Below are 16,654 nucleotides of genomic sequence, written 5' to 3' on the forward strand. Positions count from 1 at the left end.
TGGCAGTGTTTGAGTTGAGTGAGGTAGCTGGAAGGGTTGACCAGATGAGAGGGGAATTATGCAGCTGGGTTTTTAGCATAGATCATTGTTTTATAAATATCCCCTACAAAATGCTGTCAAAGGGCCTGAGTGAAGACTTAATTAAAATAAAATATGTTTAATGTAATGTACTAATGCTGTACTAAACATCATAAATATTTTAAAATGAATCTGTGTTAAATTTTGGAAAATAGTTTGAGAAATAACAATAGATGTTTCCTGTTTGGGTATAAGGGATTACAGAATGTTACATGTAGAGGGCTTTGTCATAAAGGTAAGTTTATACTATATTATCTTGATATCATACATCAATTAAGTAACATTAAAGATGGGCTAGAAAGGATTGTATCTGCTTAAATGGAATCCTTTAGGATCATATCTAACCTTATGTGGGACATTCCTGAATATTTCTAAGTTATAACTTGAAAGTTTAAATTTCTGGCAACATGATAAATAATACTAGAATGCCATCAACTGAGACTTTATTTTATACATAATTGGGTTTCATTCCTTTAAGTCACTCTACTGTATCCTGTGAAATAAAACTGGGGCTATCTGAGAGAAGAAGTGTAAGTAATTTAATACTAGGATGTGACTGTGCATGGTCTTGAAGCTCTCAAAAATATTCATTGAATGCATGACTACTTAAATGAATGTCTTAAGTGGATAAAAGAACCCTCCATACTTAACTATTAGTACTGATGATTTTCTGCTTGGGGTATTTTTGTCTAAAAACACTATTTTTAAATAGTCTCTCCATTTCTGGTAGCTACTAAGGGAAAAAAAATCAATATAGTGTGGTGGGAAGAGCCGCAGAAGAATCTACTCATCATGGCTCTGATTAGTCTAGGATCAGAAATACATGTGGTTTTACTTACTCTTTCCATTGGTAATAGCTCTTCAGCTCCCACTACTCTGTTAGACACTTTTATTTGTCTAATTTCCTTTTCACGGTCTTCGTCCTTTGTGTCTTCCCCACTGCAGTCACTTTTACTTTGGTAAAATCTCCTACTTACATGCTCATGACACTCTACTGTTTTTCTCCCATAAGTCTTCATTCCTTTTCAGTTTCCCTCTAGTATGTTTTATTTTCACTTGTCCATTTCTTACACCCTCTCTCAAATATTAGGCACCTGTTTTGAGGTGCTGTTCTCGGTCCCAGATACAGCAGTGAATATGACAAAGTCCATGCTTGACCAAGCTAATGTTCCCAGAGGGTGACAGTCATCTAGGTAGTGCCTTGAGGAGAAAAAAACCGCTATAGAGAGTGATGGGGCAGCTAACTGATGTAGGTGGGGGTAGGTGCAGTGGTACTAGGGTCCGTGTGGCTAGAGTAGGAAGAGCAAGGTACAAAGTGTTAGGAAAAGCCAGAAAAATAGACAGTGCCAGGCCATGTAGGCCCTTGTAGGCCATGGTCTGGAGTTCAGAATTTTGGAACTTCCTATGTAGTGATTGATACCCTATGGTTCTTCCCAAGATTCTCCATTGGCCCTCCTCATATCTCTGTATGAACTTTTCTCATTCATTTTTTCAACAGCTTCAGCTGTCACCTCTGAGAAGATGCATTCCAATTCCAATATATTTGTGGATACGGCAGATTTTCTCAATAACCATCCTTCATTTCTCCACTGCATGTTAGTGGCACTTTCACCATTACCTCAAGGGAATGTGCTTAAAACTAAACTAACCTTCCTGCCTTTCCAATCAGCTTTCCCTTTTAGCTTTTCTCTTTCTGTGAATGAGAGCATCAATTACCTAGTCATTCAACTTCAGAATTTAGCTGTGACCTTGGGTTGCAGCTTCCTCTCTTCTTTTTTCCTTCCTTCTCATTCTGCCATTCAACAAGTATCTATTGAGCATCCAGTTAATGCCAGGCTCTGGTTTAGTCCCTTAGGGTACATAGTGAACAAAATAGAGTAAAATAATTCCTGATCATCAGGGTAGTGGTGGGAGAATGGCAATGAACAGTGAACATGATTAATTATCTAGTCTGTCAGGAAGTGGTACATGCAATGGAAAAGGTGGAGCAGGGTGAGAGGCTGGGCAGGGGAAGCGGGCAGGCAGGCAGGCGGTGTGCGCTTCATGAGAAGTAACACGGGAGTGAAGACCAAAGGAGGCAGAAGAATCCGGCATGTGGAGTCTGGGGAAGAGGATGCCAAGTAAAGGAAAGATCCAGTACAAAGGCCTTAACCAGGGCACGCGCCTGGCCTGCTCAGGGGTCAGCAAGGAGCTCACTGTGCTGGAGCAGAGTCACCAAGAGCAAGTAAGGAGCTGAGGTCTGAGCAGTGGCGGTACTGGGAGTGTGGGGGTGCTGAGAGCAGGGAAGGCCAGGTGGCCCTTGTAAGAATTTTGGTTGTTAATCTAAGTGAGAAAGGAAACCCTTGGAAGGTTTTGAACAGAGGTAAGCACATCTTAAAAGGTGCCAATTACTTATTTTTCCCTGTAATCACTATTGAATTCAGTCCCTTTTTTCATACTTCCCCCTTTTCTCTTCCCATTGCCCCTCTGCCCCCTGGACTTTTATTTTAGCCCTGTGCTTGCTTTTTTTCTAGTCTGTCTTCTGTCTGGCACTTAATCATCAGATAAATCTTTAAACACCACTTTGTTCTACTCTGTCTGATCAACTTGTTTTGTTGTTGCTCTGCATTCTACATATTGAAATACAGACTTGAGGTGATACAAGTCCCCACAGCGTATGCGCCAGAGCCGCCTTGCACACGCACTTCCTATGAACAGGTTACTCAGTGCCTTCAAGCGTGCCCTGGGCTTTAGCCCGCCAGGACTTTTCTTCAAGCTTGAACACTCTCACTTCGAATGCCTTCATTCATGTCGTTTTTCATTAAAAATGTACTGAAGACATATTTCGTGCCAGCCATTGTTGCGGGTTCTCAAGGAGTCAAAAATGGGTTAAGAGAGACAAGTCTGCCTCAGGAGCTGACAGTGCCACGGCGGAGAGAGAGAATAATGAATGTAACATTTAGGTAAAACAACCTAGGGTTTGTGTTAAGGGCCGCAAGAGAAAAGAACACACTGCTTTGAGTCAGAATGATCGGCTGAGATGAGCCCTAATTTATATGGGGAGACCTAACCTAAGTGGGGCTGAGGAAGGCAGAAACTCTTTCCTAAGGAAGTAGCGTTTTAGCTGACACGTGGAGAATAGGACATGGCCAGCTAAGGGAAGCGTGGCGTGGTGGGAGAGGAACCTTCTCAGTAGAAGTAGTAGCATTTCAAAGGCCTGAGGCGATAAAGGTGATAAAAAAATATCAAAGGAAAAACAAAACTGAACAAAAGCCCCTAAGGCTGGGGCCTAGTGAGTGAGGTGAGCGTGGCACTGTTTCAGGTGGCAGGTGATGCAGGCCTCAAAGGCCATGCTAAGGGGTGGGGTTTTAAGTACAATGGGAAGTAACTGAAGTGTTTTAAGCAAGGAGTGACATGATCTTACTTGATGTTGAGACTGCCATCTGTTCATCAAAGTCCATTTGTCTTTTCCCCTGGGCTCACAGCCAGCTTCCATTTCCTGGCTGTCTTTGCAGTTGGCTGGGAGCCATGCGGCTGTATCCTACCCATGGAAGTATTGGTCTTGGTGAACACCACGACCAGGGTCAGCTCATAAAACCTCCCATGCGGGCTTCCTCATGCTGGTACCCTTCTGACTGGGCAAGCCTGGGAGCCCTGTTGAAATGCCAGAGTGGCCGTCTGCCTAGGCGTTTGCATGGGTGTACGGTGCAGGGCCCCCTCCCAGCTGACCTAGAGCTGTCCTTTACATGAGCAAGAAAGAAGCACCTGAGGTTTTGAGCCATTACACGTTCAGTCTCATTTGTTAGCACATTCTAGTTTGTCTAAAGTAATCTGACAGTTTGAAACTGCGATTTTGGCTGCTCTGCTATGTAAAAATGTGAGATAGTGTGAGCAATAGCAGTGGCCAAAGTGAAATCCCCATGGGGATGAGGAAGATTTCAGTTGAAATGGATTTTAGATCATTTTCTATGTAGAATCAACAGCTCCTACTGACAGTTTGCTATATGTAGTAAGCTTGTGCGGAAATGAATCTTGATTGATTTGACTCTGAACTGCTACATCACTTAATTCCTGGCCTTTCTATAGCATACCTCACTGAATACCTTTAGGCATGTACTTTATTTGACTAGATTGTACTTGATTGGAGAGCAAACAAGCCATGTCTTTAAGATTTTTATTTGCTATGGCATCTAGGACAGTGCTTTAGATAAGGTACTTTTTTCATTAAACTTTGCTTACATTTATGAATAAAAAGGTAGACTCTTAGATTTCCTGCCTGTGGAGCTGTTGGATGTCATGTGACCCAGTTCTGGCCTTACCGCTAACATCACCTCAATCTGGCTTAAATTGTTTTGCCTTCTAAGGGAGAGGTTTAGCTGTGTTAAATTCTGTTTTACCTGTGGCCTACTGGGGAAAGGAACACTATGGGGCCTAGTATTTGAATGTTTCCAATGGAAGGTATGTAAAAATGATTTTTAATGGCATTCGAGCTGATCGTCACTGCCCTCCTCATGACTTTCAAGCGTCCCCAGCGACCACTGCCCATTACTCAGAGTTGCTGGCTACCTCAGTGACCACTATCTCCTTCCAGAATCAGGCATTCATCTAGGAGAATCGTGATTTATGGAAGGTCTTCAGATAGGGGGAAGTTTCTGTAGGCTAAATGAGCAATGATGAGCTTTGTAACTAAGGAAGTGGTGGCAGGAAATAGGAGGGAGAAGAATGTCAGAAACTTTATGGAACATGGTGACTGAATGGATTTGGAGCAAAGAAAGGACTGGAGTAGAGATGAATAAATATTGAAGCCCCATGCTGATATACTTCAAATTATAAACTTAAATATGTATCAACAGATCTGTTTCCAAGGTAAAGCCAGTTAACGCTGCCTACCACCAACAGATGGCGTCAGTGATGAGACTGGACATTTCCACGGTGGACGTGGTACTGTTGGTTAACTTGCTATATGCTTTAAGTGTTTGTGCCTAGTTTGGGTGTGTTTTATGAACATTAGTAGCCCATCCATGCCTGTGAGGACAAAAGCGGTGATATTGAAATTACTGGTAAAAAAGAGATGTAAGAATATGACACCAGTGCTAAAGAGATTAAAATAACAATGGAAAAGCATTAGAAGCAAGTGGAAATTGTATTTGTAGGAACAGCTCTTTAGGGTGGCTCTAATCTAATCAGTCCTGTGAAAAACACTGCATTTCACAGGACAAGAGCAAGGGAAAAGTAACTGACCAGCTGAGAAAACAGCTCCACATATTGGACTTGGATCTAGAATTTCAGTCTTACTGTTGAATGCCACCCGCTCAACATTCTTTTTAGAGAAGGCTAGAAGTTTGTTCAAGAGGGTGAGGACTAAGCATGGTGAAAGAGCTGTGGTGATCCTTTCTTGTAAGACATGCTTACCTGAGTTCAAGGGCTGTTTGTGGATGGACCAAGGGCATGTGGAGGTGCCATGGCCTCTAAGATTTCCCTGTAAGGCTTATACAGGGGAAGGAAGGGACGGAGTGTACCTGTTGAGAGAAGTCAGAATGGAAGGGAAGGGACTAATTTGAGTGCATTAGAAAAATTACAATTAAAGGCATGTCTGCTGGAAACAAATGCCATTTGGTAAGGTGTACCTACCTTTCATTTCTGTTTTGCTTGACACAGAGTGGTAAAGCCATTAGAGCAACAGTTAGAAGAGATGAGAGCTCCCCTGCCCCCAGCCCCCGCCTGTGTTCCATGAGGGCCAGTGAACTCATATTTTAAAATGCAGAATAAGTTAAGGGCCTGAGAAGAAAAGTATGATTTACCTACAGATCTGACATATATTTTTTAAATAATTGCAATTCCCATACTAATACATTATTTCTTCAACTTTGTTTTCAGATAAATGTACTGAAGTTTAAAATGATACAACATATTAATGTATGACCTTTAAAGCAGAATTATGAGCTGTAACTGTTTGACTATAATGTGGACTTGATATTAATGAGGAACAAATTCCAGACAAAACCATCATTTCTCTTCAGCTACCATCCTTTCTAATTGGGTGTTTTCTAAATAAACAAAAGATGAAACAGAAGCAGAAAAAGACCCTAGACAGAGTGACGGAATGACTTGAATGTAAGGATAGGCTCTTCAGTGTGAGAGGAATAAGCTTGAGGAGGAAAAAAAAAATACATCAAATTATGAAGTTAGATTAAAATAGGACAAATATAACTTAGTTCTTCAAATTAATGAATATTAGTAATGTGGAGTTTCTACTGAAGCTTTGAGTGGCTGTTTGAAGACCAAAATAACCTTTGTATTAAGTGCACTATGGAACTCATCCTTCAAATACCGTAGTGGAAGAAAGATGTTAATGAATTTTAAAAAATATTAAATATGCATAGACAGCAGCTCCACAATGGGTTTTTATGGGAAATTGGAGATGTTTCTTGATTTGATGTATCCCATAAGATTGCTTTTAGAAATAAAATGCCAAGTAGAATGTAGAAGTGTAGTCTGATGAAATATATACATTCATGATTTTCTTATTCTTACCTGATATAAAGTTCTTATTCTTCCTTATATGAACATTTTTGTTCCTATGTTCTGTGAATATTTACCTTGTATGAATTAATTACTGATATTTAATAACAGTTTAATCATTTTCAATATATAGCCGAAAGTGGAAAGAAAAAACATTAGTTTACACAAATTATATTCTTGCCATTTAAAAAGGCACTTGTGAGCTAAAGATGATATTTCTTTTTTTTAAATGAACATGTTTTATGCTTTCTCTAGGCTGGAATGATAAAAAGTGATGATGGTGAGTATTTCATTGAACCTTTGGAAAGAGGTAAGCAGATGGAGGAAGAAAAAGGAAGGATTCACGTGGTCTACAAGAGGTCAGCAGTAGAACGGGCTCCCGTAGACACGTCCGAAGGCTTCCACTACAGAGGTAGGCATCTTTGACAAGGCTTAATAATTAACTGTAATTTTAAGATGTAACGGAAACAACTCTCCCATTAGTTAAGAGAAAGTGATTGTCATGTGCTCTTGTGTAATGTGAAAGTAGCAAAAAAAGTTGATATTTATGAATCATGAGCTACGGCTTGCCATTTTTAAACATCTGGAAGAATATATTACAGGTACTCTTACTCCAGTGCACTGTTGTCTCCCATTATGATTTCTTTTAAAGTTTCACATTAAAGTGATCTTTTCTCTAGCTTCTGTTAAAATTTGAAAGTATTTGTGCCTTCCAGAAGTATCTAAATTACACTTTATTAATATTGTTTTAAAACTTTTTAAATGAGATATATTGATATGGCAAAGAGTTGTGTTTTGTTTAAAACCAATGTAATGTATTTGAAAATAAGAATGCTAATTGACTTCAAGGTGTCTTTTGCAAAACTTTTTACAATTTGGAAGAGACGATAAGTTGAATGATTCAGTCAAATTTTATTTCAAAGTAGGTGGACCACTAAAGTCAAATATGGCACAGGAAGGTTTTCTATATTTTTGTTTTAATGAAATCTGTAAGTAATTTGGTACTAGAAAGATGTTCTTATAGGTTGGATATAGTGGCTCCCTTTATGGAGAAGACAGGAAATTTGAGAATCGTTGTTTTTTTAAGCCAAATCCCAAAAATCTATATTTACTTTTGCCAGGCCAACTTTCTGAATTAAAGGTAATGGAAATTTCCCCTGGAGAAATGTCATGAATATAATCTTAATGTAGCTGTCATATATCTTCTAGATTAATGATGTCTTGCCTTTTGAGAGTTGTTACCTAGTTTGATTTTCAGATGTCACCAGCTTTCCTTAATATATTGTACTAATGGAATTGTACTATTCCATTTTAAAATAAATTTAAAATTAAGATGGCCTGAAAAATTTTTGAGCAATTTTTGATTAGAAACAATAGAACTGTTATTAATGGGTGCAGTACTATGAAAGGTGTGCCTATCGTAGGGGATCACTGTGATGTAATGGAAAGAGAATACACTTTGCAGCTAGATAGACAGGGCGAGTAATAGTTTTATAACATGATGTTGTTCTGTTACCTTAGATTAGTAGTTAACCTTTCTGAGCCTCAGTTTCTTTATCTGCTAATAGATAATTAAAATACATTGTGCAATTGTAATTAGTATTAGAAATAATACATGTAAATTGCTTAATGTAGGCCTCAACTGTAATAGGTGGCTAATTAATGCTAGCTGTAATTATTAATATTAACTATTTTGTACAAAAGATTGCATGTTAGTTTTGCTAAAGTTGAACAGTTAGGCATTGCTTGCCTTTATGTTGTGAATAAGTTATGATTAATTCTCATTTATATTTTCATGTTTTAAAACTTAAATTCTAAATAAAAAGGCTGATTATATCCAAGGATGGACAGCACAATACTTTTTCTATAGTCTTGGTGATTATATATAATATCTCTTTTGGAGCAGCGGTAAAATGTCTTTTCTAAAAGCATAGTCCACGTGTTATAGAATCATACTAGAGGACTGAAACCAATGTAGTCACTATGCCATGCCCTCCCCATTTGCTTTATCTGTTACACCCATAGTTTCACCAGTCTGTGCCCTATTGCCCCATTTCAGTCCCTGAAGGTATCTGTTTCTGTAGTCAGCCCTTTACTTTTCAGTAGTCTGATATTTACTAAAAAAGGAGAATTTATTTGTTTCTTGAAATAAGAAAATTGTGAAAAATGTTATGTCTAATATCTATTGTATTTTTAGATACCAGTTTAGAGAAAATAATCTAGTAGTCAGGGTATGTAAATTTGAAAGAATTAGACAGGATTTAAATATCAATTCCGGCAGCATCAACATCAATGTACTCAGATTTTGTAATGAGTTACTTTTAAGCATGCAGACATTGAAGACTGCTTATGTTGAGATTTTCAATTGTGAATAGAAGATTACTTTATAGTTGAAGGAGGTCACAAACTAGAGTAATACATTTTGGAAAGGTTTTCAGCTGTTATGGGTCAAAGCAAAAGGAGTTCCTATATTAACTTTCAATTACCTTAAAAATGACCCAAAATAGAATGATTCAGTTCTCTTAGAATGTTTTGTGATAAACCTTAGAGTGAGCTTAACAATTTTTATTTCCCTATTTATGAAGTTCTGATTGAACTGAGGTGCTGGTGATATCAGTTCACTTCCTTTTTTTGAATCTTAAATTGTGTAACCATATATTTTAGAAATGCAAATCTCTTCCTAAAGTAAAAAAATATTCAGATTAAGAACTTTAAGTACCATTCTAAAACATAAATTCTTCTTTTAACTTCTTGGTCGCATACTGAGAGCCAAGCTTTTTCTTAGACTAAATTCTTTCCAGTGAAATTAAGAATATATTTTTATACCTTATTCCATCATTCTAAAATGTAAAATTGAATGGATTTTAGGATTAGAAAAGCACATTTATTTATAAATGCAAACTATTAGTATCATATAAAACACTACATTTTTTGGATTGGTTCAGAATGTTATTTTAGGACACACAGGAGGTCTTTCTTCAATGAGTTATAGGAAGAGGAATACAATATTAAAATAAGACTTACTTAGAAAGAAATGCCTTTGAGGGCCATGGTCTTCATAAATTTCTCTGATGTCATCAGGAGGACGGTTGATCATAAGCCAAGCACTTCTGACCCTCTAGTTTCATCGGTAGGGCCCCTGAATATAAATATTCTGCTGCATTTTGCTAGTTGTCACAGTAATTTCCCAGCCACATTTCTTACTTTGTCAGTTTAGCAACTCAGAGCTGCCATTTATTTGAGTTCTGTAGTTTGTTGCAAATGTTCTAAATTAAAACCAATCATGACCTGAACTAGGTGTGTAGAAGTGAGGTGGAGAGAAGGAGTCAGATTGGATTGTGGTTGAAGGAAAACTCATTGAGTGGAGAGAGAAAGAGAGTGATCAAGGGTGACTCAGAATTCCAGTCTGGAAGACTAGAGAATTCTCTTTCTAGAATCCAGGTATTAAAAAAAAAAAAAAAATTGAAATAGGCTTAGTGGAGGATGATAATTGGGTATAATTTTGTATGTATTAAGTTTGAAGATGCATTGGAAAAGCGAGTGGATTTTTAAAAATGAATACTGTATTTTCATAATCATGTCCCCAAGTCAATAAATGCTGCCTTTAAATTCATATTGTGGTAGGGGTGGGTAGAGGGTTAGCTGGGGAGTCAGGTGGCAAACTTGGAATGTCTCTGCTTGCCTTCTACTTTCTCTTTCCCAATTCTATATTAATGAGAATCAGAAGGTGTACGTTGTACAGAACCGGGAGCTCATGAAAACTGTTTGCTATTTATCACTATAGGAGAAGAGGACATTATGTCCTCAAAAACAAAAATGAAAAAGAAACTGAAAACAAAACAAAAATTATGCTGCAAGGATGCTAAGCTATTCTACTTGACTGAATGCAAACGTCTTATTTCAATTCCTTATTCTCTGAGAACATTTATCTGGGTTTCCAGTAAGTCACAGCTTTGAACCTGTTGAGATAATATATTATATGGTGCGATTCAACAATAACAGAAACCCTCAACCATTTCCACATATTGCATAGATTCCTTGACTCTTAATAGGGAATTTGTATGTTTTTGAAATGTGGAAAAATGAAGAGCTGTTTAGAAATATATTGAGCTTGCAAAATCACAGATGCAGTACTTTGCTTTAGAATTACTATTTTACAAATAATACTTTGTTATAAAGTTTTACATTTGGCAGTAAAAATAATCTCTTCCAGTGCAGAATTGGCAGGTGTTCATAACGCATAGCACTGCTATTTCTGGTAAGGAATACCATCCTTTTCATTCAACAGCAAGCATAAACTTGGCATGCTTATGATAAAATACTCATCTGCTTCATCACTGGAGAGTTGAATTTACTGAATCTTTTTTCTGATTTCTACTTTGGGAGTATGGATATCACATCCATTTTTGGTATCTTTAAGTTTGGGCAAAATAATTTTATATTTTACTTTTTTGAAATTTTACTGGGTAACAATGTGGTTAATAAACCATTAAGGGTCATAAAATTCACCTCTACTGTTAATCCAATCATCAGTCTATACTCGGATAAAAAACAAAATATACCCCTGACCAACTTTTAAGAATATCTACATTGTCATCAATAAGAAGTTTGCTTTGGGCAGGCTATTTTTGGGGAAGGGAAGCAGTACTTGCATGACATCATTCAGCTTTTCATATTTTTTATTTAATCCCTAGGCCTTTCGGCTTCTCCCCTGAAATTACAAACTATTCATTCACCAGAAGCTTTGTGTTAAAGTACTTTTTGTAATTACTTCCTACCAGTGGGAAGCAAAGAATAGTAAGCCTTTATCTCCTAGCTTCCTTTCAGGATTGTCACTTTCCTGCATGGACCCACGTGCCTGTGTGGCTGGTACGGTTGTCATGGCGCTGTGAGGAGGGCCTTTGTCCCAGGTGGGAAACATGCACAAGTCAGAAATGATTTGGGAGTTGCTCCTGGTTGCCAGGGAATGAATCTATGAAACAGGAACTAGAATAATGGGAAGACTATTCCTTACTTTAGTAGCTCTAGGAACTTTATAAGCACTTTGTCCTTCCTTGAATCTGTGGATTCATCAGTAGGTGTTCTAACCCTTTGTATTTGGAAGTTCTCATGACCTATGCCCTGAACAAGGAGAAACATCAGCGGGCTTTGTAACCCACTAAAAGGGGGAAAAAAAATCAAACAAGACAAATTAATTTTAGCAGATGTCTTATTATTAAATGAAGCATGGAACACAGTATTACTAAATCATTAAGATATGTCAAATAGCAAGCATTCTTTTAGGGAGATGTTAAGTGATAAATTTTTCACAACTGCATAGTTTAGTTTATAATATAATCTAAGGGTCACTCCTTTGTCAAGGTTACTACTATTGGATTCATATGGAAATACTAATCATATTTAGGGAATTCCTTTTTAGGTTTGCTTTGTTTATTTCATAATCTAAGTACCTATAGAAATTATTGACAAAAGGAAGGCAATTGAAGATTGAATTCTTACATAAAATAATCAGGAAACTGATAGTTAAAGAGCTTTCAGATGTGAAACATGAAGGATAACACTTTATTTCCATTTATTAAAATGTCTTAATGGACCTATTCCACCTCTTCATGAATAGGTATGATGAAAGGAGTTTGTTTATATGGACCAGGATTAAAGTGTCACATATGTAACTCCGTATTTTTTTCTAATGAAGAATTTAATATGGAAAGACAAAAGCTGTATTGAGAACTCAGAGCTGTTGGATCTATTTAGTTATGGCGTGGCATTAATAGGGAAAGAGACTAGGAAGGCTTTGGATATCTGGATGACTAAAGTGAAATTGAAGCAGTTAATTTATATTAGCATATAAAGCTAATTCAGATAATTCAGGGCAGATATTAATTCTTAAATTTATGATTGCCTATTCAGAAGTAACTATCAATTATTAGGAGTAGTTCATATCAAGAAAATCCCCTGATAGTATAGAAAGTGTACTTGCTCATTCTCAATATAAAATGCATCCTATTATCAAAATATACTTTTAGGATTTGATTTATTCATGTTAACTGTTTTTGCTTAGGAAGGATAGTCCCTATTTTTAGTAAAATATTAAGTACATTTTGACTCTGTACATGTCAAGTGTACCCACTGAAACACATTTGGAAGCCTGTAGTAATTTCTTTTTCCATGTTCAATTTACTTACAAACTTTCATGTTAGTAAATGGAAGCATTGGGTAAATAATTTGAATATTTCTGGAGGTTTAATAATGGTTTGTTTCATCATTTCTATTTCTAACTAATGCAGTTGATATTTTTAAGTAAGATAATTTGCTGTAGATTTTTTATATTTCTTGTATGATTTGTTTTTTATTGCTGAATCACCAGTCATTAACTTTAAATAATAAAATTTATTTATGAGGATCAATGCTATTCATTCATGATCACCTTCATTTGGTATTTCATACACAGTATTTTTTGTGTGGGTCCCTTGCTTACCTGTGAAGGATTCAGGTGTGCTATTCTCATTCCTCTCTTTCTTTACATGATCTCTGTTTTAATTTGAGGTACATACAATGCACAAATCTTAGTATCCAGTTCAATGAATTTTGACACATGTATACATTCATATAACCCTTATGGGATTTTTTATCCCTGTATCCCTGTGGGGCATCTTTCAACATTTAAATTTAAAAATTCTTAATGGAGGTTCTTGACTTTGGGACTTTGTATATATGGAAAGATTAATTTTAGAAATCATTGGAGCCATTTCCCTAAGTGAGAATATAAGGTTAACTGTAGATAAATAACTCCATAAGCATATTCCTATATCACTTTCAAGTACCTTACTAAGTTTCTGGAAAAAACTTTTGACAAGTCTGAATGAGACATTAGCTCAATTTCTTTTCATCTTTCATGACCATTGTGACCACTTATTTCCTTCCCCCACTCCCAATTAATTTGTTCCTTGCTTTTGGGCTGAGATATTTGTTCATTATTTCAGAGCTCTGATTAATAATCCAAGCATCTTAAACCTTTGTGTATGTTCTTGTCCAAAGGACAGTCTTTAATTGTAAGTACTTTTTAACCACTTCCTGTGGAAGGCTTTCTCTCTCTTGCTTGTGCTTTAAAAATTACTGTGTGCTCCTTAAGTGTTAAGAATAATGTCTGTGTGGTACTAGAACTTCCTGCTTTCTAACTTCAGTCCTCTGTCACAGCACTTTGGCAGGTTTTCTTTTTGTGTTTTTAAGTTCAATACATTCTTAACCATGTGCTAAAGAGACAAAAGTAATGTGCAAGCCCCGTTTGGTGAGGCAGGTGTCATAAAGCAGAGATTCTCTTTATGTCCTGTGCCATGATCTTGTACTAATAAAATGCCACTGAACAACCTTCTAGTAACAAAAAAATGAGGATACTAGCATAGCTTTTTAATTTCCTTATTATCAGTTTTGGACAAATATAGGTAAAGCCAATATAGGAATTTGATGCAAACAAACATTGTCCTTCATTCCTTCTTCAGTCTGTGGCTTTGCTTTTGAGTCTAGTGGGAAATCACTGCTAAGCATAGTATATGTTCCACCCTATTCATGTGTAAAGGAGGTATAATAAGTTAATCAGGCTACATACAGGTTTGTTTGTTTTTCCTCTTTCTTCTTTTCTTCTTTTTTTCTTCCTCCTCTCATCTGTGATGACCCAACATTTGAATTTGAAAAGTCAGCAAAAGTGTTTGTATGGTTGTGATAGGGCTGCTAGCACCTTAGTTGAATTTCCCTGGGGATCGTTTCAGCACTTGCTGGTACTTTTCCTCTCAAGTTTATGAAAGAAATGTTCTACCATCCTGTCATTACAGATTTATAAAAAATATTAATGAACATTTATGGTATGAATTAAGGTTATTTTTATAGATTTGATATCTGACTCATGGATGTTGGACAAAACAGCTATTATAATAATCACCCAGATTTTTATTCTTGAATAAAACCCCAACTTTTATGGAGTTTTCACTTTCCCAATTGTATGGCCCCCTTTACAGTGCAACTCAGACCTTACAGCTTATACAAGAGCATCACCCCTCTCTGTTTCTTTTTTGGGACTTACAATAACTTTGATAAGCAACTCAAGTAATTTGCAGTAACTTCAAGTTTTGTATCCTGAATAGAAATTAAGTCAATGGGAAGCCAAAAATTTACTCTAAATACTAGGAAATATGAAAAGTGACTTTCCTTTTTTTAAAAGAGTGGTTACATTGTAGCATATATTAATTCTGTAGAAATATTCTTGGAGAAAACAGAACAAAACAAAAAAAATGGGGAAAAATCCCCAGGTATCCTCCAATGTGAAATGTATCACATTTTGATTTTGTTACAAGAGTTTTATACGTTAATCTGTACGTGGGCGTCTTTGGCTGGCTGCGAAGGTCCCACCAGGCTGATACTTTTGTCTTCCAGGCTGCTGCTAGTCCTGCTGGCATTCACTGCAGGTGTTTTTCAACTTGACTAGAGCAGCTCTCCCTGGTACAGCAGACCATCCCGAGTTTGGCAAGGACCCCTATTTACCCAGACTGTGTGATCCACCACAGCTCCTGTTGGGGGCCACACTGATGCTGGTTCAGCAACCTTTTTGACATGCTCCCCAGGAGACTTAGCCATTGCTATTTTTGCAGCACAGGAACTAAGGGGAGTACTGGCTTCCTCGGCTGCAACCAGATTGATCTACTAGCGGCCCAAGAAGTATTCTCCCTCCACAGACCCCAAAACAGAGCCAAAAAAGAAAAAAGTTTTAGTCCTTGGAGGTCCGCAAAGATCTATCTGTTTTAATACCCTGTTCCTTCTCTTCTGAGGCTTGGTCTTGGAGGAACTGGGAAGAGATCAGAACCACAGTCTCTTCATTCCTGTTTATCTTCCTTGTTCCAGAAGAAGTGCAAGATCAAGAGGGCCAGGGCTTGCCTTTTTCTTCCTCTAATTAAGTGCCTTTCCTCACTACCCCAGCCTCATGACCAAGACTTACAATAGCCAGGACTTTCCTCTCACAGGAGGAGGAAAACACAAATAAAAGCCAAATTAAAAAAACTCTATGATCTGGCCTCCAGACCTAGTGTTGACATGTTGTGTGAGAACCAAGAGGACTTAGGAAATCCTTCCTCTTTCTATACAGCCTCACTTATCAACCTCTTTTCTTTTGAAAATCTTACTTAATCTCCAGAAGCTGAATATTGAATATTCTTGATGGAAGAATCTTAGTGTACAACAGCCTCCTTCATTTCCCCTCTAGCCCCTTCTTTCAAGGCCAGCCAGCCATTGCTCGGGATGATTAGCAGGTCATCTATGCACAAAGACAGAGAAGAATAAACATTGTATTTTCCAACTATCATCCCTGTTTCACAAGTTTTCATATTTCTGTGGTCCACAGTATTGTATTTCCATGTTGCAATAGTTGCAAAAACTACAAATATCAAGGGGTTTTTGAAAGGGCTCCTGTAAAAATCTTTCCCTGCTCATTTGGTAAGTGTTATTTTGAATGAAGAAAGATAAGGTGTTAATGCAAAATAGCAAAAAACAGGGTTACAAATGGAATTAATGTCAGAAAAAAATTTTATCTTCATAACTCAAGCATACTTTATCAGATGATTTGTAGTCTAGAATACACCACATATATGGCTTTGACATCCTGCATCACTAGAAGAACCCCAGAATTTTAATTTTTCCACTATCTATAACTTCTCAATTTGACATCTTAATCCCACTTGACTATTATTTTCTTTTTATAATATCTGCAAACACAAAATTTTCTTCCAAATTCCACAGAATTTTATTTGTGATTAAAAGAGGAAATTGAGCCTATTCTCTCTTTGAATATAGAAATCTGATGTTTTATTTATGATATGGTTAAAACTACTAAATGATTTGTATGCATATTAGAATATAATAAATAGTATTAATAGAATTACCATGAGCGCATATATTTACTTTAGCAGATTTTTTAAACTTTTGGTCCAAAGATAGAATAATGGTGTTGAAAGTGACAGAGGTACCACGTCCAATCCTCCCTCAGTACAAATAGGGAGTTCATCTGTTTTAGTCTTCTTCAGTTCTTGGC

The 16,654-nt window shown here is 36.9% G+C and overlaps 1 protein-coding gene across 1 annotated transcript in view; it reads left to right on the forward strand.

Moving 5' to 3' along the window:
* The window catches only part of ADAMTS3 (ADAM metallopeptidase with thrombospondin type 1 motif 3), a 277,802-nt gene that overhangs the window by 127,282 nt on the left and 133,866 nt on the right, over nt 1-16,654 (forward strand). Inside the window, exon 4 of the mRNA XM_073237478.1 lies at nt 6,835-6,991. Coding sequence (XP_073093579.1) covers nt 6,835-6,991 — 157 coding nt within the window. The remainder of the gene's footprint in view (nt 1-6,834; nt 6,992-16,654) is intronic.

Source organism: Manis javanica, chromosome 5 (genome assembly GCF_040802235.1).
Source record: "Manis javanica isolate MJ-LG chromosome 5, MJ_LKY, whole genome shotgun sequence".
In the NCBI taxonomy this organism is placed as follows: Eukaryota; Metazoa; Chordata; class Mammalia; order Pholidota; family Manidae; genus Manis; species Manis javanica.